Source organism: Oppia nitens, unplaced genomic scaffold (genome assembly GCF_028296485.1).
Source record: "Oppia nitens isolate AA-2021 unplaced genomic scaffold, nextdenovo-longstitch-racon4-pilon3 scaffold19_pilon_pilon_pilon, whole genome shotgun sequence".
NCBI lineage: Eukaryota > Metazoa > Arthropoda > Arachnida > Sarcoptiformes > Oppiidae > Oppia > Oppia nitens.
The window spans coordinates 1,535,742-1,555,876 of NW_026533198.1; the positions used below are offsets into that span (position 1 = coordinate 1,535,742).

The 20,135-nt window shown below is 23.8% G+C and overlaps 2 protein-coding genes and 2 long non-coding RNA genes across 4 annotated transcripts; 2 read left to right on the plus strand and 2 right to left on the minus strand.

The window, feature by feature from the left end:
* The first annotated feature begins 1,822 nt into the window (after positions 1-1,822).
* LOC128966183 (probable E3 ubiquitin-protein ligase HERC4) lies at positions 1,823-2,595 on the plus strand. Its single transcript, XM_054312998.1, has 2 exons — positions 1,823-2,477; positions 2,588-2,595. The coding sequence occupies exons 1-2, from the start codon at positions 1,823-1,825 to the stop codon at positions 2,593-2,595; spliced, it is 663 nt and encodes a 220-aa protein (XP_054168973.1).
* Positions 2,596-3,912: 1,317 nt separating this feature from the next.
* On the plus strand, positions 3,913-4,978 carry LOC128966184 (putative mitogen-activated protein kinase kinase kinase 7-like). The gene is made up of 3 exons (XM_054312999.1): positions 3,913-4,328; positions 4,491-4,742; positions 4,975-4,978. Exons 1-3 carry the CDS (start codon positions 3,925-3,927, stop codon positions 4,976-4,978), a joined length of 660 nt encoding a protein of 219 aa, XP_054168974.1. The 5' UTR covers positions 3,913-3,924.
* Positions 4,979-5,784: 806 nt separating this feature from the next.
* Positions 5,785-7,036, minus strand: LOC128966030 (uncharacterized). Its single transcript, XR_008484695.1, has 3 exons — positions 6,978-7,036; positions 6,692-6,811; positions 5,785-6,162 (listed from the first exon to the last, which is right to left on the minus strand). It is a non-coding gene; the product is annotated as an uncharacterized LOC128966030 (long non-coding RNA).
* A 9,416-nt stretch (positions 7,037-16,452) lies between these two features.
* On the minus strand, positions 16,453-18,756 carry LOC128966041 (uncharacterized). Its single transcript, XR_008484696.1, has 3 exons — positions 18,596-18,756; positions 18,311-18,430; positions 16,453-17,276 (listed from the first exon to the last, which is right to left on the minus strand). It is a non-coding gene; the product is annotated as an uncharacterized LOC128966041 (long non-coding RNA).
* Positions 18,757-20,135: the final 1,379 nt, after the last annotated feature.

A 20,135-nucleotide genomic window follows, 5' to 3' on the forward strand; every position in this document is an offset into this window, starting at 1 on the left:
ACATCAACAACGCCTCCTTTTTTAAATATTAGTTGTCCGCCATTTTTGTCCATAAAATCATTATTGTTAAGGATTTTTGATATACTTTTAATCACTTTTAAAATGTTTTTAGCCAACTCTAGTTCCTGTTTAACCTTCACTTTCTCCTCGTTATTACCATTGATTGTTGTTGTAATTACTGGTTATTTTTTGTATAAAAAAATCAAATAATAATAATAATAATAATTAAATATATATAAAAATAAATAATTACCAAACAATAGTAGAATAGTTATGAATATTATGTTTAATTTAAACATTATTTTCTTATATATTAGAATTAGTTTTATTTAAAAACTTTTTTTTTAAGTTTAATATTAGAAGTTTAGAAAAAAAAACAGTTAACTAATGTATAGATAACTTATTTTTAATTTTTTTTTGTGTTTAATTATATGATTATTTAATTTAAAATCTATAAATAAAAATTTTTCTTTTTTAATTACCAAATAGACGTCAACTAAAAAAAAAACATAACTAAAAATAAAATTCATATCAATTTCATTGACATAACTACAACAAAAAAAGCAAATGTTTTTTTATCTAAATTTATTTATAGAAATTTAGTTTTTTAAAAAATATTTCTATTAATTACCTATTAATGCTAATATTAAAAGTTAAAGATAAAAAAACATAAATTTATATATCTTAGCTTAAATTATTAAATAATATTTTATACAAATGTCAACAAAAAATTAATAATAAGAAAATAATTTTTATGAAATTTTATTTTATTGCAATATTATTAATAAATATAAATATATTTTTATTATAAATAATATCATATATATATATATATATATATATATATATATATATATATATATATATATAATCAGTAAAAATCTAAACGAAAAATTAATAATAAGAAAATAATTTTCAATAGACATGAATTTATTTTATTGCATTATTAATAATTAAAAATAAAATTTTATAATAAATAATATTATATATATTTATATATATATTTTAATATAATAAGAGATAACAACAATTAACTAATGGTTACACTGATTACTAAAAAATTTTAGATTAATTATATTTATATACTGTATATATATGAAACAATGAAAATACAATAACCTATATTTAACATTACTTTAATAAGTAAATACTTAATAAAAGATTTGTGTAACTAAACAATTAATCATTAAATTATATATTTTGTTTTAATATTTTTTAGTATTTTAACAAATAAAATGCAATTAATAGTTTTAAAAAAATGGGTAAAAAATCTACTAAAAATTAATAAGCAATGAAAATAATAATATTAATACACAAATATTTTTTCTACAAATATCTACAAAAAAAAAAATAATATTAAGAAAATAATTTTTAGAGACCTATGAATTTATTGCATTATTAATAAATATAAATAACATTTTTATCATAAATAATATAAACAACTAAAAAAATATATAAATTAGTTATAATAACAGATAACAACAATTAACTAATGGTTACACTGATAAGCAAATAAATGGCAATAATATTTTAGGTAAAATATATATATAAATTAATGAAACAATGAAAATATAATAACTTATATTTAACATTGCTTACAACTAAATAGTTTAATAAAAATTTGTGTAATTATAAAAACTAATTATTAAATTTTATACTGTTTTAATATTCTATAGTATTTTAATTAAAAACAGTAATTAATAGTTAAAAAAAAATGGGTAACAAATTAACTAAATTAATAAGCAATGAAAATAATAATATAAATGATTGGATCAAAAAAATTGATAAGTTTTATGTATTTGACGACGAATTGGGGGTTAATATGTTGTTTGTGGCCAAAGATGATGATCGGGTCTACGGATTGGGTGCTAATCTCTACGGATCACTGGGTTTGGGACACAACCAGTGGGTGAGTGAACCACAAGAAATCATTGAATTGTCAAATAAAAAGTGTATTAAATTCATAAACGGAAGTGAATTCATTGTTTGTCTGACAAATTATAACGGTGTCTATAGTTGTGGTAAAGATCGAAATGGACAGTTAGGTCGGGGAAGTGATAGCAATAAATATAAGAAACCAATGATTATACAAATCAATGCAAACAATGATTTGATACGTGATATGAGTTGCGGTTTATATCATACATTAGTTGTAACCGATAATAATGAAGTGTATGGTTGGGGTCGCAATCATTTCGGACAAATCGGTAGCCGAGACACCACTTGTGAATCAATTACTAAACCGGAAAAAATAAAATTTAATGACAATTATTGTATAAAATCTGTTCACTGTTTTGATAACTCATCGTTTGCACTGACAAGTGATGGACAGGTGTTTAGTTGGGGTCAAAATCGTTGCAATCAATTGGGACTTAATTGCAATAATCTAATTATATGTAGACCACAGTTGATATGTAATCTAACGGGTATTACATCCATCCAATCGGGTGCAGGAAAAACATATTTCAGTAGTGATTGTAAAAATAATGTTTATATTTGTGGTGAATATTACAATGAAAATAATGTAATTGATATACAAATGATACCAAAATTATTGGGAAATTGTAATGAATTTAGTGATATTCAGTCAATTAAATCCTATAAATGGAATGAAACGCTATATATGTGTTCAATGGATGATATTGTCTATCAATTGTTTAGAAACAACAAATTTAATACAAAATTTACAAATTATTTTGATTATTGTGTCAATAGTTTTCATATAACATATAAAACATTTAATTCAATTGAATTTACTAAACGAAAAAAGAAATTTATGAAATATACGATTAAAACAATTAAATCTGATTATAAAAGTTTAGATACATTGAACTCAGGTTTGTTTTTTTTCTTAACATTTTAATTATATATATATATATATTGAATACTAATTGAGTTTTAATTTATATATATATTTATAGATAAAGTTTATAATACATATTATAGCTGTTATGATGAGTTGCAAGCATTGGGTTCGGGAAGCTTTGGATCGGTTTTCAAATGCAAACATAAATTGAATAATAATATAATTGCCATAAAAATTATTCAATTGCCAGGTATTTATTTATTAGACAAATTTTCACAAATTTTAAAAATTTAAAAATTTAAATTAATTTTGAATACTAAACGAAAGTTATAATATTCAAAAATAATATATTAGTTAAAAAAATTTTAATACTTGATTAATACAAATATTAATTTTAAAATTTAAAAAAACTATTATTCTATCATTAATTTTTAATCATTAATATATTAAATAATTTAATAAGTTATTTGTTATTATTATTATTATTATTATTATTATAAAAATATAGGGTAGTAAAAGTTAAAAAGTATAAAAATAAACAATTATTTAAATATTTATATAAAATGTAAAGTATATAAATATATATCAAAATTATATTATACAGAAAAACAGTTATAATATTCAAAATAATATATTAGTTATGAAACCAAAATTAAAAAATAATAATTTATGCATAAAAATATTTATTTTATAATTTTAATAAAACTATTATTCTATCATTAATTTATAATCATTTTATTCAACAACAAAATATATATTAAATAATTTATTAAGAAATTTGTTATTATTATGATAATAACAAATATAAAAATAAACATTTATTTATATATTTATATAAAGTGTAAGGTATATAGATATATATCAAAATTATATTATAGAGAAAAACGTAATATTTTACAGAAAGTTTATAATTTAATTTTGTATTTTTCTACTTTATATTATTTTTTTCAAAAATTTTTATATATTATTTCAAAATCATAACAGAAAACAGTTTAGTAAATGACATGTATTTTAAAGAAATTGAAAGACTAACTAAAATAACGGCACAATATTTAGTTAATTATAACGCATTTTGGTGTTACAAAAATTGTATATATATTGAAATGGATTATTGCATAATGAGTCTGAAAGAGGCCATCAAATTGAGAGCACAGGTATTTGGCAGACAATCATCAGATGAACCCATGGATTGTATGGAGTATTACATTACGTGTGAAATACTATTAGAAGTGTTAGAAAGTGTACGATATTTGCATGAATTGAATCCACCGGTCATTCATCGCGATCTCAAACCCGACAACATATTGATAGCCAATGACATCATAAACGGACGGTTCGTTAAGTTATGTGATTTGGGATTATTAACAGTTCACGAAAAGTTGTCACAAACTAATACGGCTGGTGTGGGAACTCCTTATTTTATGGCACCCGAAGTCATAAGTGGTCGCAAATATAACACAAAAGCTGATGTCTATAGCATTGGGGCTACAATTGAAAAGCTATTTGATATTGATATCAATGAGTAAATTAATACATTTAATTAAATTTTATTTAATAATATTTATATAATTTTATTTTATTTATCTTTTAGAAAATAGAAATAAATTTTTATTTCAATGATTTAATTATACATTTAATTTATATTTTATTTAATTAATAACTTTTACTTATCTGTTATTATTAGATCGCGTGATAAATATATATCCAGTGCTTGGAGTGACAAATATAAGAAATTATTTGACATTACAATTAGTGCAACAAAAACTTTATACGCACAGAGACCTACCTGTGCTCAGATCATTGAACAGTACAATGAATGGGCTATCGATAGCACAGTTGTTACAAATGATGTCGAGTTTAATGAAAAACTCCAACAAATCAAACACAAGGAATGGAAACTCCGTATAGAAAACATGGATTCAGAGCCAGAATTATGGCAATTGTTTTATACATTTGTTTGCATTAAAACTAAATATTTTAATATAAATATTTAGATTTATGTAAAAAATTAAACAATTACTTTATACGTAATTATTAAAATAAATATTTATAATAAATAAATATTATTGTTTATCTAATAACTTATTAATTAAAAACATATATGATTTATATTATTAATTTAATACTAAATTATTGATTTTGAATATTATTTATTTGATAAAAAATAGTTGATTTCAATAATCTTATTGGAAATATATTTTTAAAAAATGACAAAAAGTTTTTCATAATTTAATATAATTTTGTAAAAAAATATACATTTATTTATATAATAGTTATAAAAAATAGTACATTATTAAATTATATGTATTAATAAAATTAATTATATAACTAAATTTTTATACGATATATAAATAGATTAATATATTTCTAGAATTTAATTTAATAAAATTTTTAAATTAATACATTTATGTTAATAATAATAACAATAATAACTTAATAACTAGAAATCTTAGTAATAGTATCACTAGTAATAATATATAATACATTTTATTTTTAACAAAAACAAAATTATTTATCAAATATAATATAAGGCGTGGTTCACATATTACGTTCGCACTTGAGTAAAGGGGGTGGATTAGTCAAAGCGAATTTTTGCTAACGAGGGGGAGGGGAGGAAAGTTCGTATTTAGATACTATTTTATTTTTTGTGGTGAGGGAGGGGGGGTTAGCAGTTTGGGACATGTAAAGGCAATTTTATTTAAATGACTACATTCAAACAACTTGCGAACATAGGGCAGGGAGGGAGGGGGTCTAAATTTCTTAAAAAGTTCAAACGTAATTTTTTAAAAATTACTACATGCGAACAATTGCAAACATAGGTGGGGGAGGGGGTCTAGATTTTCTTAAAAAGTGCGAACGTAATATGTGAACCACGCCTAATGATTTTTTTAAACAGTTTTTACTCTTTTTAAATGTATTCTAATAAATGTATCTATAAATCATTTATAATGTTGACATATTGTTTAATTAATTAATTAATTAATTTGATTACTAGTTTATCTTATTATTAATTAGTTATTTGGTAAAAGGTATCAGTCTTTTTAACACTGGATTAGTATAGCATATTTTATTATTAAAACAATAACCAATACAACAATCCTGGTCAGTTATACATGGTTTACCTTGTTTAGTGCAATTATTTATTGGTTTTTCCATATAGCATTTCATTTGTTTATCTAATTCATCTTGTTGACAATAATTATCGCAACAATCATGATTATTTCTACACAAACTACCCGGTTTCAGGCATTTATCAATCCAGCATTCCCATCTACCATTAAAATTACGACAATAATTGTTACAACAATGATAGTTATCTGTACAGGGTTCGCCTGGTTTATAACAGGTATTATCAGCTGGATCAGATTTTTTTGATTGATTTTTTTGTTGTTGAAATAAAGTACATAAAAATATAATTAGAATTTTGTTTGTTTGTTAAACTTTATAAATTATATCTATAGATTTAAGTTTTAATTATTAATTTAAAGTTTATGGTTTAGTAATTAAATTTATACTAAAACTAATCTGTATAGTTTAACAAAAATATTTTTTTTTAAATACGATAGCTATGTATGCGTAAAACATACAAAACTATTGTATTTATTATTATTATTTTTATAAATCTATTTATAATTGCCTTAAAAAATACCTGTATATTGTATATAAAAAATAAAATATTATAATTAATTCAATCTATATTCTAATAATAATCTAATAATCTAATAATCTATAAATATATCTATCAATTAATAAAAGATAATAAATTTAAATTCTATATATAAATACTTTTAAAAAGTATCATAAATCTAAATAAAAATATTATTAAATTTAAATAGTTTTTTTTAAATTATTACTAATATTAAACAAATAAATTAAAAATATTACACTTTGTATAGCATTTATAATTTTCCGATCTTTTCATCTTGATACATTTAGCATCGTTATAACAACAATGTACTTTATTGTTACAGGGTTGGCCTTCCTCACTGCATATTAGTTTTCCATCTGCAATAATAATAATAATATTATTATTAAATGAAAACAAAAATTAAAATAATTAACAAAAAAAAATCAATTTTATAATATTTATAATTACAGTATTAGTATTTGTATTTAGTGTTGTTATAATTTTTCAATTAGTTTTTTTTATATATATACTGTAATTACTAACCAACAATAGTCAACAATGTACATAATAGCAACAATACAATTAGTTTAGCAATAATCATCATTAATAGCATTTAATAATAATAACTAAAATAAAATATTTAACAAAATTTTACTACTTGATATATATATATATATATATTATGCTAATAATTATCAGCAAAATAAAATTATTAATGAAATATATAATATAATTTTATTATTAACAAATATGTTTAATATTAATAATATACAGGTATATATATAATTTAGAATTATTAGCTAAATAAAATTATAATTAATAATGTAAGTCATAGATATATAGTAATTTATATGTTATGTTAATAATAAAATATGTTTTTATAAATAATAAAATATATTATGATAAAATATTTTTTTTAAAAAACTTAGTCTAATATATTATTGTTATCAAATATTAATAATATTAATAATATTTATATATATTAGAATTTTTAGTTAAATAAAATTATAATTAATAATGTAAAAAAATTATATATATATATATATCTGTAGACTATTATCTTAAAGTATTATCTTGATTGAGGGTCATTTAACTTTATCTCCCTTTACCCTCCTATACATATCCTTTATTTTTTTAAAATTTTGCTGTCCATCTGTTTATTGACGTATAATATTCAGTGTTTTACAGTTTAAAGAACAACAAGTTGAAGTTATTATTGATACTTTATGTAAACTGTAAAACACTGAAGATTATTACAAGAAACTTTAAAATTCATTAAAAAAAACCCTGATTATAAAACATTTTTGTCATATTTAAATACTAAAACAATTCCTCAATATATCAAATTTGCTTCATTAGCTAGTTTTTATTATAATTATAATAAAAATAACATATTTTTTATTTTTTTTTAATTTTTAAAAATTTGTATACATAATATTTTACAATACTGTATAAATAAATTGTTTCTTATTATTTTATTTCCCCGGATTTCAAACGTTTTAATACACACACAGACACACATACATTTAGAAGTTTGTTTTTTTTATAAATACAATCATTGTATTGCAGAACAACTATAGTCTACGTGACAGGAAATATATATATATATTATTTATATAAAAAAACTTTTAGCTTATCCTATATATTTTTTTTTGGAAATAATATTTAATTAATTAAATTGTTAAAATTTCAACTAGTTTTCGAAATAATCGAATTTCAATATAAATCATACTTTTTGTAATTTGATATTATAATTTATATTTTGAAATTCGATTATTTCGAAAACTAGTCGACATATTTAAAATTTTGTTTCTAGAATTATTTGAAAATATAATCTAATATATATATAATATTCATAAATAACGTCATTTTTATTTTTTTTAAAACTATTTTATATTGTGTTGTGTTGCCGTCTTTTCTGTCCACTACATGCGCTGTTAGTTCTGGACCATAGTCGACACACACAACTCCGAGATCTGTCCGATGATAGATCTCGCCAATGATCGCTTGCTGATAGTCTTAGTAATCCTCAATAATATCACAGTTGACACAATGAAGTAATCCGAATAATGGTACACACATTATAATAATTAAAAGTATTGTTTATTAATAATTGATTAAATATAAGTATACATCAGTACATAAAACATCAGTACATAAAATATAACAACACTGCACTGCCCGGAACTGCCGACCAATGATATGCAAGTTTATGCATAGCAAAGGCCTGCCAGTCCAGGCAGAGCTTTAGCTACTGTTAGAGTTAACTGTTTTAAGTCTAAACTCTATAGCTCTTGAGCTGACCAGTTTAAGTCTTAGCTCAACACTTGAGTGACTTTACTATCAGAAGTACCTCAGTATTTATATGCTTTTGAATCAATAGGTCTCATTGTTTGCAGACGACACCAATGAGTGTCGTGTGCACACATGCCTTACTTTACAATATATAAGTTCCCCTCACTTAGACATTACTATATAAATTCCCATTAATAACAAAGACATTACATTTATCTACTTAATATTCCCACTAATATTCCCTAATGTTCCCGTTTAACTACAACCCTATTTATAATAGTGTAACAATTTTAGACGGGATAATTCCCGGGTTTACTCGGGTAATTATCCCTTAATAATATAAGTTTAACTTTTTAATTACCGGACTCCTGATTTGTCCCGTTGGGACTATAATCATGAATCCCGTTTACAACCCTAATGTATGTGGTGTCGGTACCCATCGATAGATGGCAGTACCGGCGCCACAATACATATACATCATTACCTGACAGTAATTATACAATATAATAATAATAATAATAATAATAATAATAATAATAATAATAATCTGTATTACATAATAGTATTTACCTTTTAGTATTGTTTACAATGTATTAACAATCAGTATTTATGCAATAATTAGTTAATTAAATTTAGTTACAGTATTAGATCACAACACTAGTCACTACCACTTAAACAAACCACTACAATATTATTTATAATGTATTATATGAGAAATAACAATAAGTATTAATTAACAATAACTAATAGTATTTATATTGTATTAAAATATATGTATTATAAACAAAAACTATTACACAGTATTATTATATAAAAAGCCGTAAAATATATAGTATTATTATAGTATTTTTAAGTACAAATTACATGTACAGTATTAATAGTAAATATAAAAATAATTTAGCATACTATGCAAAATGCAAAAGTATATCAGTATTTACTGATATGAGGCATTTCCCCTCACTTTAAAATGTTTCTGTCCTCAGAAACAACCATCGTCTCGCATTGCTGTTGATGTTTCCTGCGATTGCTATCATCTTTAACACCGCGTTGACTAATCCTTTATTGTTGACATTTCCTGTTATTGAATGCTAAGGCGTCCCCCAGTATGCCAATAACGTCCATTTAGTTGGTCTTTTCTTGTCCTTAGCTTTATCGTTAATAGTTATATCCTTTCATTATTCTTTTATACTTTAACATTCAGTCAACGACATCTTTCATTTTGTTTACATTTTCATTAACATCAAGAATGTCGACTATTCTTTTTTAACCTTTCAATGTCTATCCTGACATCTCTGTACGGCTCAATACAGTAACTTCTCTTTTAGTTTTCAATTGTATTCTTTGAAATAAAATTTAATTTAATATGTTTTCATTATAATTTTGTAAATTGTTTTATGAGTAAATATGGTTTCAATAACAAGAGTGATCAGTTCTGTCTAATGGAGTCTTTATTTGTTGAGCTCAAAGCAATTTAAAGTCCATGACTTTTTCTTCCAAATCCCAAGTCCATTCATCCGATATGATTTTAACTTTTCTTATTTAAACTGTCGTTTCCATAATTTAGTAATTGTATTGCTTATTGTGTTTAAATTGTTTATTTGGTTATAATTTTGTTTTCATTTGCATCCCAATTTAATAAATTTTAATAACTGTTTGATAAGTTTTAAGCGTGATTAATTATTTTATAATTGTTTTCACCGACATTCAAATAACAATGAACTTGCTTCAGTAAAATCTATCCCTGATTTTACTCAATGTCCCCGACATTACCAGTGGCCACTAAAATAAGTTTATCGTGCTATTCAATTTTAATTAACTTAAAAGCACAATATAAACTTGACGTACAATGACGTAATTTGCTTTGACTCCATTCACAACTTTTCCTTGAGATTAATCCATAATCTCCATTGGTACCAATTAATCAGCTGATTCCACCAAACATTTCAGTATATTTTTATCTTTTTTAGTTCAGTCTATCAGATTTTAAATGTTTCCAGTGATCCAACCTTTATCTTAATTGTAATTCATTTCTTCAGGTGGTCCAATCAGCTATCTTAATATTGCAATATTTATCCCTCCAGATGTAGAGTATCGTTTTTATTTACAGTTAATCGTTTATTTTCTTATTTTCCACACGTGTTTTTATCTTATATCATTGACTACTGACTGCTGTCGACTATACTTGTATTCATCTGTGATGTCTGTGAATTTACAAACTGTAAATTAGTTATCTCTCTGTTGTCCAATTTTAATTGTAATGATTGTGTATATTCCAGTATTTTGTAACTATTTTGTAATTCATTTATTTATTTACTACATTATTATTTTACTTTATTGAATTTTTCGTTGACTATTTTCTATCGTCCGTTGTCTGATAATTATTTTAGTTTATCCACTGTCTATTTTATTTGATTTATTTGTCTATTTTTTTATTCATTGATTCTAGAACATCACTATACATAATGACTGCTACATTTCCCTCAGTCTTTTTTAATTGTTTATTGTTGCTTATTTTACAACACCTTTCGACAGTAGTTTCCATTGACGTCATTGGTTCTAATCTTTCTGTTGATATTTCATATCAGTTAACCATTACTGAAAACCTCTATATTCTGTATCCAGTTTTGTCCATTTCTTTTTGACTTTTTCGTCACTTTTTAATTTTAATGAATTAATTTTTTTTACACTTTTCTATTGATCAGTCCAGTAATTACTTTTTCCGATGATCTCTTGTCATCCTTTTAATTGTCGACCACTTTTTTAAATTATATTTATCCATTGAATTTCTGATTTCTTTTACTTCTATTTACTTCCTTTGACTTTTCAGTAATATTACATTTTTCAATATTATTTTAAGTCTCGATTTACTTTTGAACATAGATTACATATGTCGATTTTCAATCTATTGTCAGTCGATCAGTCGTGTTTTTCTGTCTTCTGTTTAATCACTTGACTACTAGTGTATCTTTTCTATATGTCCACCTGATTGTTTACTTTTTTAGTCACTTTTTTCCAGTTAATATCACTTGATTAACACCGTATTAATAACGCCTTTCGACCATAGTTTTCATATAAATTTTCTTTATTACATTTCCATTGGCCATTAATTCATGCTTGTCATTTGTCAATTTATCAATATGTCCATTTATTGTCCATTTGATTACCTTTAGCTGTTTTTGTTATAACAGTAATTATGATTGATTTCTATTTTAATGGAATTGATTATTGTATTTAACCATTATAAATCGACGATCATTTCTTTTCTTAATCCTTTAATTGTCTCTCTTTAATCAAATATTATCATTAACGTCTTATGTCTTGATATTTGTTTATTAAATTGACTATATTTTGTTTTCTTGTCTATTATTATTTTGTCAAATTTTATCTTTTATCTTCTTTTATCACTAATTTTGATCGCATACTTATGAACTCTTTATCAATATAGATCTGCCATTGATTATCTTCTTTTATTTTCTTTTATTTCTATTTCCATAAATTTTATCGATAATAATTCATTTGTTAATTTTCATTTTATCAGTTTAATAATCAGTTTCATCACCAACTACTTTTGATTTCGATCACATGATCTATTGAACTATCTCCTTTAACGCTTTAGATATTGTATATTATTATTAGTTTTAAGAAATTTTTATTAGTATTTAATTAGTATTTAATTTAACAGTTATTATAAATTTTGATTTATTTTAAATGTCGATTAATAAGAGACATTTTATTAATTTGCGTAAAACATTTATTATTAAATTTTTAAATTTATATCTAATTTTAATTAATCAAATAAGTATAGATAATTAATTAATTTTAAATTGAAGGCTTTGATGACGATTAGCCGCTTCTTCACGCGCTTGTTTTAGAGTCATCATTGTAAACTATGGTAGTTCACAAGAAATCAAATATGTTCTTTGTAAATTATTAAAATTGCTTTTGTCAATTTCATGAGTTCAGTAAACAAAATAAGATAATTTATCTCCTTATTGGTGAGCTAGGTGTTAAACCAATACATTTAAAGTAGTATATCATTTCGATAGACTTGAATATTCTTTCAAGTAGTTGTCGGTGAATTTGTATTATACAGTTCTGCCAAAATTATGTAATCCTTTGTGACGACCATTTTGTGTTCGGCTGCTAAACTATTGCCAGAGACCAATACACATGCTTTAGTCATCAGCATTTGAATTATAGTCGTCGTTTTTACTTTACAATCATTTCCATTACTAGAGCTTATTTTATTTATCTCAATATTATTTGAAACAGCATTTTTTTCGCTATCAGTGATGATATACGGAACGATTTGATTTTTATTTCGAGAAGTTGACGGTTCACAATAAAGTAGGTTTACTGAATTATTAGTTGAATTATTATTAAGCCGCCACTATTTTTGGCATTATTTGTACGTTGTTTGTTACCATATGAGTCCATATACGAGTTACTGTTTTATTATAGTTATGTTATTTGTTGATAAATGTTTGTAGTCACAAAACATTTCCGTTTAAAAAAAATAACCGAACAAGTAGTGTCCGTCTCAATCATTTTTTATTTCAAATTCATATTCTTATTCATCCAGTTTAACAGGTTAGAAGATATTCAAGTGTTTCTACCGACGGTTAAATCGACACACCGTCACAAAAATTTTAGTTATTAGGCGTCATAATTTTATTGCGTTAAACGCGTCTCTAAATAATATAGCCATAGTTCATATGCTAGATCCAGAAAATGATGTAAACACATATCCATTTCCTCTGATGTATACATCCGTTATCTTCATCTGTTGTCTTCATCTGTTGTCTTCATCTGTTGTCTTCATCTGTTGTCTTCATCTGTTGTCTTCATCTGTTGTCTTCATCTGTTGTCTTCATCTGTTGTCTTTATCTGTTGTCTTCATCTGTTGTCTTCATCTGTCTCAGTTGTTTTGATCGTCGTCGTCCATTTTAATTCATGTCTTTATCAAAAGTTATTATCCATTGTCACTATCATTGTCACTATCATTGTCACTATCATTGCACTATCATTGTCACTATTATTGTTGTAAGGTTTTGAGTTCCAGTTTAAGAACTCAGTTAGGTGTTGACTTGTTTAAGTCAATCACAGCGATCATTACATGTCATTCGCACCCCTCAGCCAATTTAAGCCAAGGCTCTCATTCCTTCCATGTAAGGTGAGAAGAGCAGAGGATTAGTGTCAGCTTTTAAACCGACATCCTCTGTTGACAAAAGCACTGTACAACCATTCCCTCGGTGTGTACAGGCCTATGATCATTTTTTGACCTTTAAGTCCTATTTATGAAGAGTGACTTTGGTTTAAAAGTCTACTCATCAATGTTGTTGTAAAGTTTACAGACTAATAATTTTACCACTCTTTCAGTAGAGGTGAGCACCGACTCGTTTAAGTCGATTGCTACCGATTTTAGATGAGTTCTTAATCCTCGACGCTGCCACCAAATGTGTTGTGTTGCCGTCTTTTCTGTCCACTACATGCGCTGTTAGTTCTGGACCATAGTCGACACACACAACTCCGAGATCTGTCCGATGATAGATCTCGCCAATGATCGCTTGCTGATAGTCTTAGTAATCCTCAATAATATCACAGTTGACACAATGAAGTAATCCGAATAATGGTACACACATTATAATAATTAAAAGTATTGTTTATTAATAATTGATTAAATATAAGTATACATCAGTACATAAAACATCAGTACATAAAACATCAGTACATAAAATATAACAACACTGCACTGCCCGGAACTGCCGACCAATGATATGCAAGTTTATGCATAGCAAAGGCCTGCCAGTCCAGGCAGAGCTTTAGCTACTGTTAGAGTTAACTGTTTTAAGTCTAAACTCTATAGCTCTTGAGCTGACCAGTTTAAGTCTTAGCTCAACACTTGAGTGACTTTACTATCAGAAGTACCTCAGTATTTATATGCTTTTGAATCAATAGGTCTCATTGTTTGCAGACGACACCAATGAGTGTCGTGTGCACACATGCCTTACTTTACAATATATAAGTTCCCCTCACTTAGACATTACTATATAAATTCCCATTAATAACAAAGACATTACATTTATCTACTTAATATTCCCACTAATATTCCCTAATGTTCCCGTTTAACTACAACCCTATTTATAATAGTGTAACAATTTTAGACGGGATAATTCCCGGGTTTACTCGGGTAATTATCCCTTAATAATATAAGTTTAACTTTTTAATTACCGGACTCCTGATTTGTCCCGTTGGGACTATAATCATGAATCCCGTTTACAACCCTAATGTATGTGGTGTCGGTACCCATCGATAGATGGCAGTACCGGCGCCACAATACATATACATCATTACCTGACAGTAATTATACAATATAATAATAATAATAATAATAATAATAATAATAATAATAATAATAATAATAATAATCTGTATTACATAATAGTATTTACCTTTTAGTATTGTTTACAATGTATTAACAATCAGTATTTATGCAATAATTAGTTAATTAAATTTAGTTACAGTATTAGATCACAACACTAGTCACTACCACTTAAACAAACCACTACAATATTATTTATAATGTATTATATGAGAAATAACAATAAGTATTAATTAACAATAACTAATAGTATTTATATTGTATTAAAATATATGTATTATAAACAAAAACTATTACACAGTATTATTATATAAAAAGCCGTAAAATATATAGTATTATTATAGTATTTTTAAGTACAAATTACATGTACAGTATTAATAGTAAATATAAAAATAATTTAGCATACTATGCAAAATGCAAAAGTATATCAGTATTTACTGATATGAGGCATTATAATATGATTTATGATAAACTTAACAAGCCATAAAATAATAAAACTACCTATCCGATTATGATGAGTTTTTTTTTATATTAAACTTATTTTTTAGATACAAATTTTCAATCTCATAATAAATTTTTTAATTGTATTTTGACCTGTAGCCTGATTTTGATATTCATATAAATGAGTGAATTATAAATTTAATTGGATTTTATTTAACTTAAAATTTTTTACAATTTTTTATTTGTCTGTCATTAGAGATCGTGATAAATATATATCCAGTGAATGGAGTGATAAATACAATAAATTGTTTGACATTACAATCAGTGCAACAAAAAGTTTCAAAAATACTCAGAGAGACCTACCTGTGCTCAGATTATTGAACAGTACAATGAATGGGCTATCGATAGCACAGTTGTTACTAATAAACCAGAATTTAATGAAAAACTCCAACAAATCAAACACAAGGTATGGAAACTCCGTATAGAAAACATGGATTCAGAGCCAGAATTATGGCAATTGTTTTATACATTTTTTAATCTAAATATTTAGATAGAAATTTAAAAAATTAAACAATTACTTTGTGTGTAATTATTAAAATTAATATTTATAATAAATATAAATCACTTCATTTATAAAAAAAAAAAATTTTTTTTTATCTAATAACTTATTAATTTTAAAGATATATGATTTATATTATTAATTTATAATAATTTTTTTGAGTTTGAATATTATTCATTTGATAAAAAATAGTTGATTTCAATAATCTTAATGAAAATATATTAAAATAAATGACAAAAGTTTTTCTTAATTTAACATAATAAAATTTTGTTAAAAATATATATTTATTTATATAATATTATAGTACATTAAAAATAGTACATTATCTAATTATCAAATTATATCTATTAATCCAAAGTTATCCAATAACTATTAATAAATTTTTATAATCTATATAAATAGCCAAATAAAATAAATTATGCAAAATCTTATTATGCATTTAATGTTAGGCGTTGTTCACATATTACGTTCGCACTTGTGGTGAGGGAGGGGGGGTTAGTCAAAGCGATCTTTTGCGAACGAGGGGAAGGGGAGGGTTTTAAGAGGGAAGAGACTTTAAGAACGTTCGCATTTAGATAATAGTTTATTTCTTATGGGTGATAGAGGGGGTAGCGGTTAGGGCTAAGCGAACGTAATTTTTTTTAAATCACTACATGCGAACATATGGGAGGGAGGGGGTCTAGATTTCTTCAAAAAAAAGTGCGAACGTAATACATGAACGACGCTATTAGCTATTTTTTTTTAAAAAAAAGGTAATTTTAAAAATATAAGCATTTTTTATATTTATCACAAATTCCTTTGCAACAATCTTTTTTAGTTTTACATGGTTGGTCCTGTTTTATGCAACCAGGTCTATTTTTAAAACCATTGCATCTCGAACGTTTATCAATTTTATTTTCCACGCAATTACGGCCACAACAATCGCCATCAACTAAACATTCATTACCCGATGTTAGACAATTAAATTTTTTCCAGCATTCCATTCGACCATTAAATTCGCGACAATAATTGTTGCAACAATCGTGATTATTTCTACATGGAAATCCAGGTTTCAGGCATTTATCTATCCAGCATTCCCATTTACCATTATAATTTCGACAATAATTGTTACAACAATGATAGTTATCTGTACATGGTTCGCCTGGTTTAATACAGTTAGTATCATCTGGTATAGTTGGTTTTTTGATTTTGATTGATTTTTTTTTTGTTGAAATAAAGTAGGTAGAAAAATGATTAGATTCTTTTTGTTTGTTAAATTTTATAAATGATATTTATATACTTAAATTTTTTATAACTATTATTTGGTAAAATATATAAATATATATATATATATATATATATAGATAAGTTTTAAGTTAGGTTAGGTTAGTTTAGGTTAGGTTAGGTTAGGTTAGGTTAGGTTAGGTTAGGTTAGTTTAGTTTAGTTTAGTTTAGTTTAGTTTAGTTTAGTTTAGTTTAGTTTAGTTTAGTTTAGTTTAGTTTAGTTTAGTTTAGTTTAGTTTAGGTTAGGTTAGGTTAGGTTAGGTTAGGTTAGGTTAGGTTAGGTTAGGTTAGGTTAGGTTAGGTTAGGTTAGGTTAGGTTAGGTTAGGTTAGGTTAGGTTAGGTTTTAATTTAAAGTTTAGGGTTTAGTAATTAAATTTATATTTAAACTAATCATTATAGTGATTTCAGTTTTTTGTTAAATTTATAAATGATATCAATATATTTTAATAACTATTATTTGGTAAAATATATAAATTTATATATAGATAAGTTTAAGGTTTAGTAATTAAATTTATACTTAAAATAATCTATTGTTGAACAAAAATAATTAAAAAAATCCCATAGCTATATATATATATATATATATAAAAGCTATATATAAGCTATATATATATATATATATATATAATACAAAACTATTTATTATTATTATTATAAATTTACTTATATCCTAATTGCCTTATAACCTACCAGTATATTGTATATAAAATAAAATATTAATTAATTCAATCTATATTCTAATAATAATAATAATCTACTAATCTATAATTATATATATATACAATATACTGTATATATTAAAAAAAGATAATAATTTTAAATTCTCAAATAACTTAATACTTTAATAAAATATCATAAAAATTAAAAAATATTAAATTTAAATAGTTTTTTTTTAAAAATGTTACTAATATTAACAAATAAATTAAAAATATTACTTTTTAAATAGCATATATAATTTTCCGATCTTTTCATCTGGATACATTTAGATTTTAGATTACAACAACTTATTTTATTGTCACATTGTTCGCCATCATAAGTGCATATTAGTTTTCCATCTATTATAATAATAATAATATTATTAAATCAAAAAAAAAATTAAAATAATTAACAAACAAACAAAAATCTATTTTATTATATATGTATTATTATTAGTATTTGTATTTATTTTTGTTGTTATAAATTTTTAATTAGTTTTTTTTATATAGTTAGTAATTACTAACCAACAATAGACAACAATGTACATAATAGTAACAATACAATTAGTTTAATAGCAATAATCATTATTAATTAGCATTTAATAATAATAATAATAATAATGATAATAACTAAATTAATAGATTTAACAAAATTATAATTTTACTATATTTGTTAGATATAAATATAAATTGTTTGCTAAAAAATTATCAGCAAAATAAAAATATTAATGAAATACACTATATAATATGACTTAATTAATTTTATTAATATCAAATATGTTTAATATTAATATACCGTATATAATTTATATTAGAATTTTTAGCAAAATAAAATTATAATTAAAAATGTAAAAAAATTAGTTATATATACATATACTGTATTTATTGACTGATTGAGATAATTATTTAACTTTAATTTAGTTAAAGTTAGAATTTTTAATTTTTTAAAACTAAACTAGTTTGTCCCGCGAAACATGTGCAATTCTTTTATTAATTTTAAAATATTTGAATGACTGCCATGAATTTGTTTTCCAATCAGATCCCAGCATAACTTATATATACCCTAAATGTATTATAATATGTATATACAATTGTCAACCACAATTAAAAGTCTGATAATAAATGATTACATAAGTTTAACCATGGATCTAATTTTTAATTTTAAAATTTTCGTTTTATAAAAATGTTTTTTGATTTTTATTTTGCTATAATGTAGTTTTCATATGTAGTTATAATATATGTAAAATTTAGTTTAGGCTATCATATTATCTTCAGAAAATATTAATTCCATCTAAGTTTTTAAGAAATTTTAGATTTTTATATATAATTAAAAAATTTTAATAAAAAATATTTATTAAATAATAAATTTTGATAAAAAATTCAGCACAGGTTGCTAACCTCCCGGTGTCTGTGACTCATACAATATGGCAAAATGTTATTACACATCACCTGCTTAACTGAGCCCAAAATCTGTCTGAGCTCAAAAAAATTTAAAATTTCCCATAAAAATAACATGGCTTTCAATAAAGATTAAAAATTTTAATAAAATTAAAAATTTTTGCATTCGAAAACAATTTCCAAAAATTTAGCAAATGTAGCTAAGCTCCCGTTTCCCTGTGATTTGTACAATATAGCAAAATGTTATTACACATTACCTGGCTACCTGTCCCTAAAACCTTGCTGAGCTCAATAAGCATTTTAAATTTCATATAGAAATTTCATTGTTTTAGATAAAAATTGTAAACGTTACAGAACATTTTTAGATTTGAATAAAAAAATAGTTGTTGAGAAAAGGTGTCATATATATATATACATACAGACAAAAATCTGTAGATTATTATCTTAAAGTATTATCTTGATTGAGGGTCATTTATGTTTACCTCCCTTTAGCCTCCTATACATATCCTTTATTTTATTTTTTAATTTTGCTGTCCATCTGTGTATTGACGCAATTCTATTGATAATACAAAAAAAAACTTAAATAGTTTTGATTTTTTTAATTACTGCATTTATTTTCTGATAATTACTGTACAGTAAATTTAATCATACATTTAGTTATAATTTA

Bases quoted from the DNA above. Each gene is read 5' to 3' on its own strand.
- LOC128966184 (XM_054312999.1), top strand. From the start codon at position 3,925: ATGAGTCTGAAAGAGGCCATCAAATTGAGAGCACAGGTATTTGGCAGA. The intron at 4,329-4,490 runs GTAAATTAATAC...TGTTATTATTAG, and splicing joins TTTGATATTGATATCAATGA to ATCGCGTGATAAATATATAT.
- LOC128966183 (XM_054312998.1), top strand. From the start codon at position 1,823: ATGTTGTTTGTGGCCAAAGATGATGATCGGGTCTACGGATTGGGTGCT.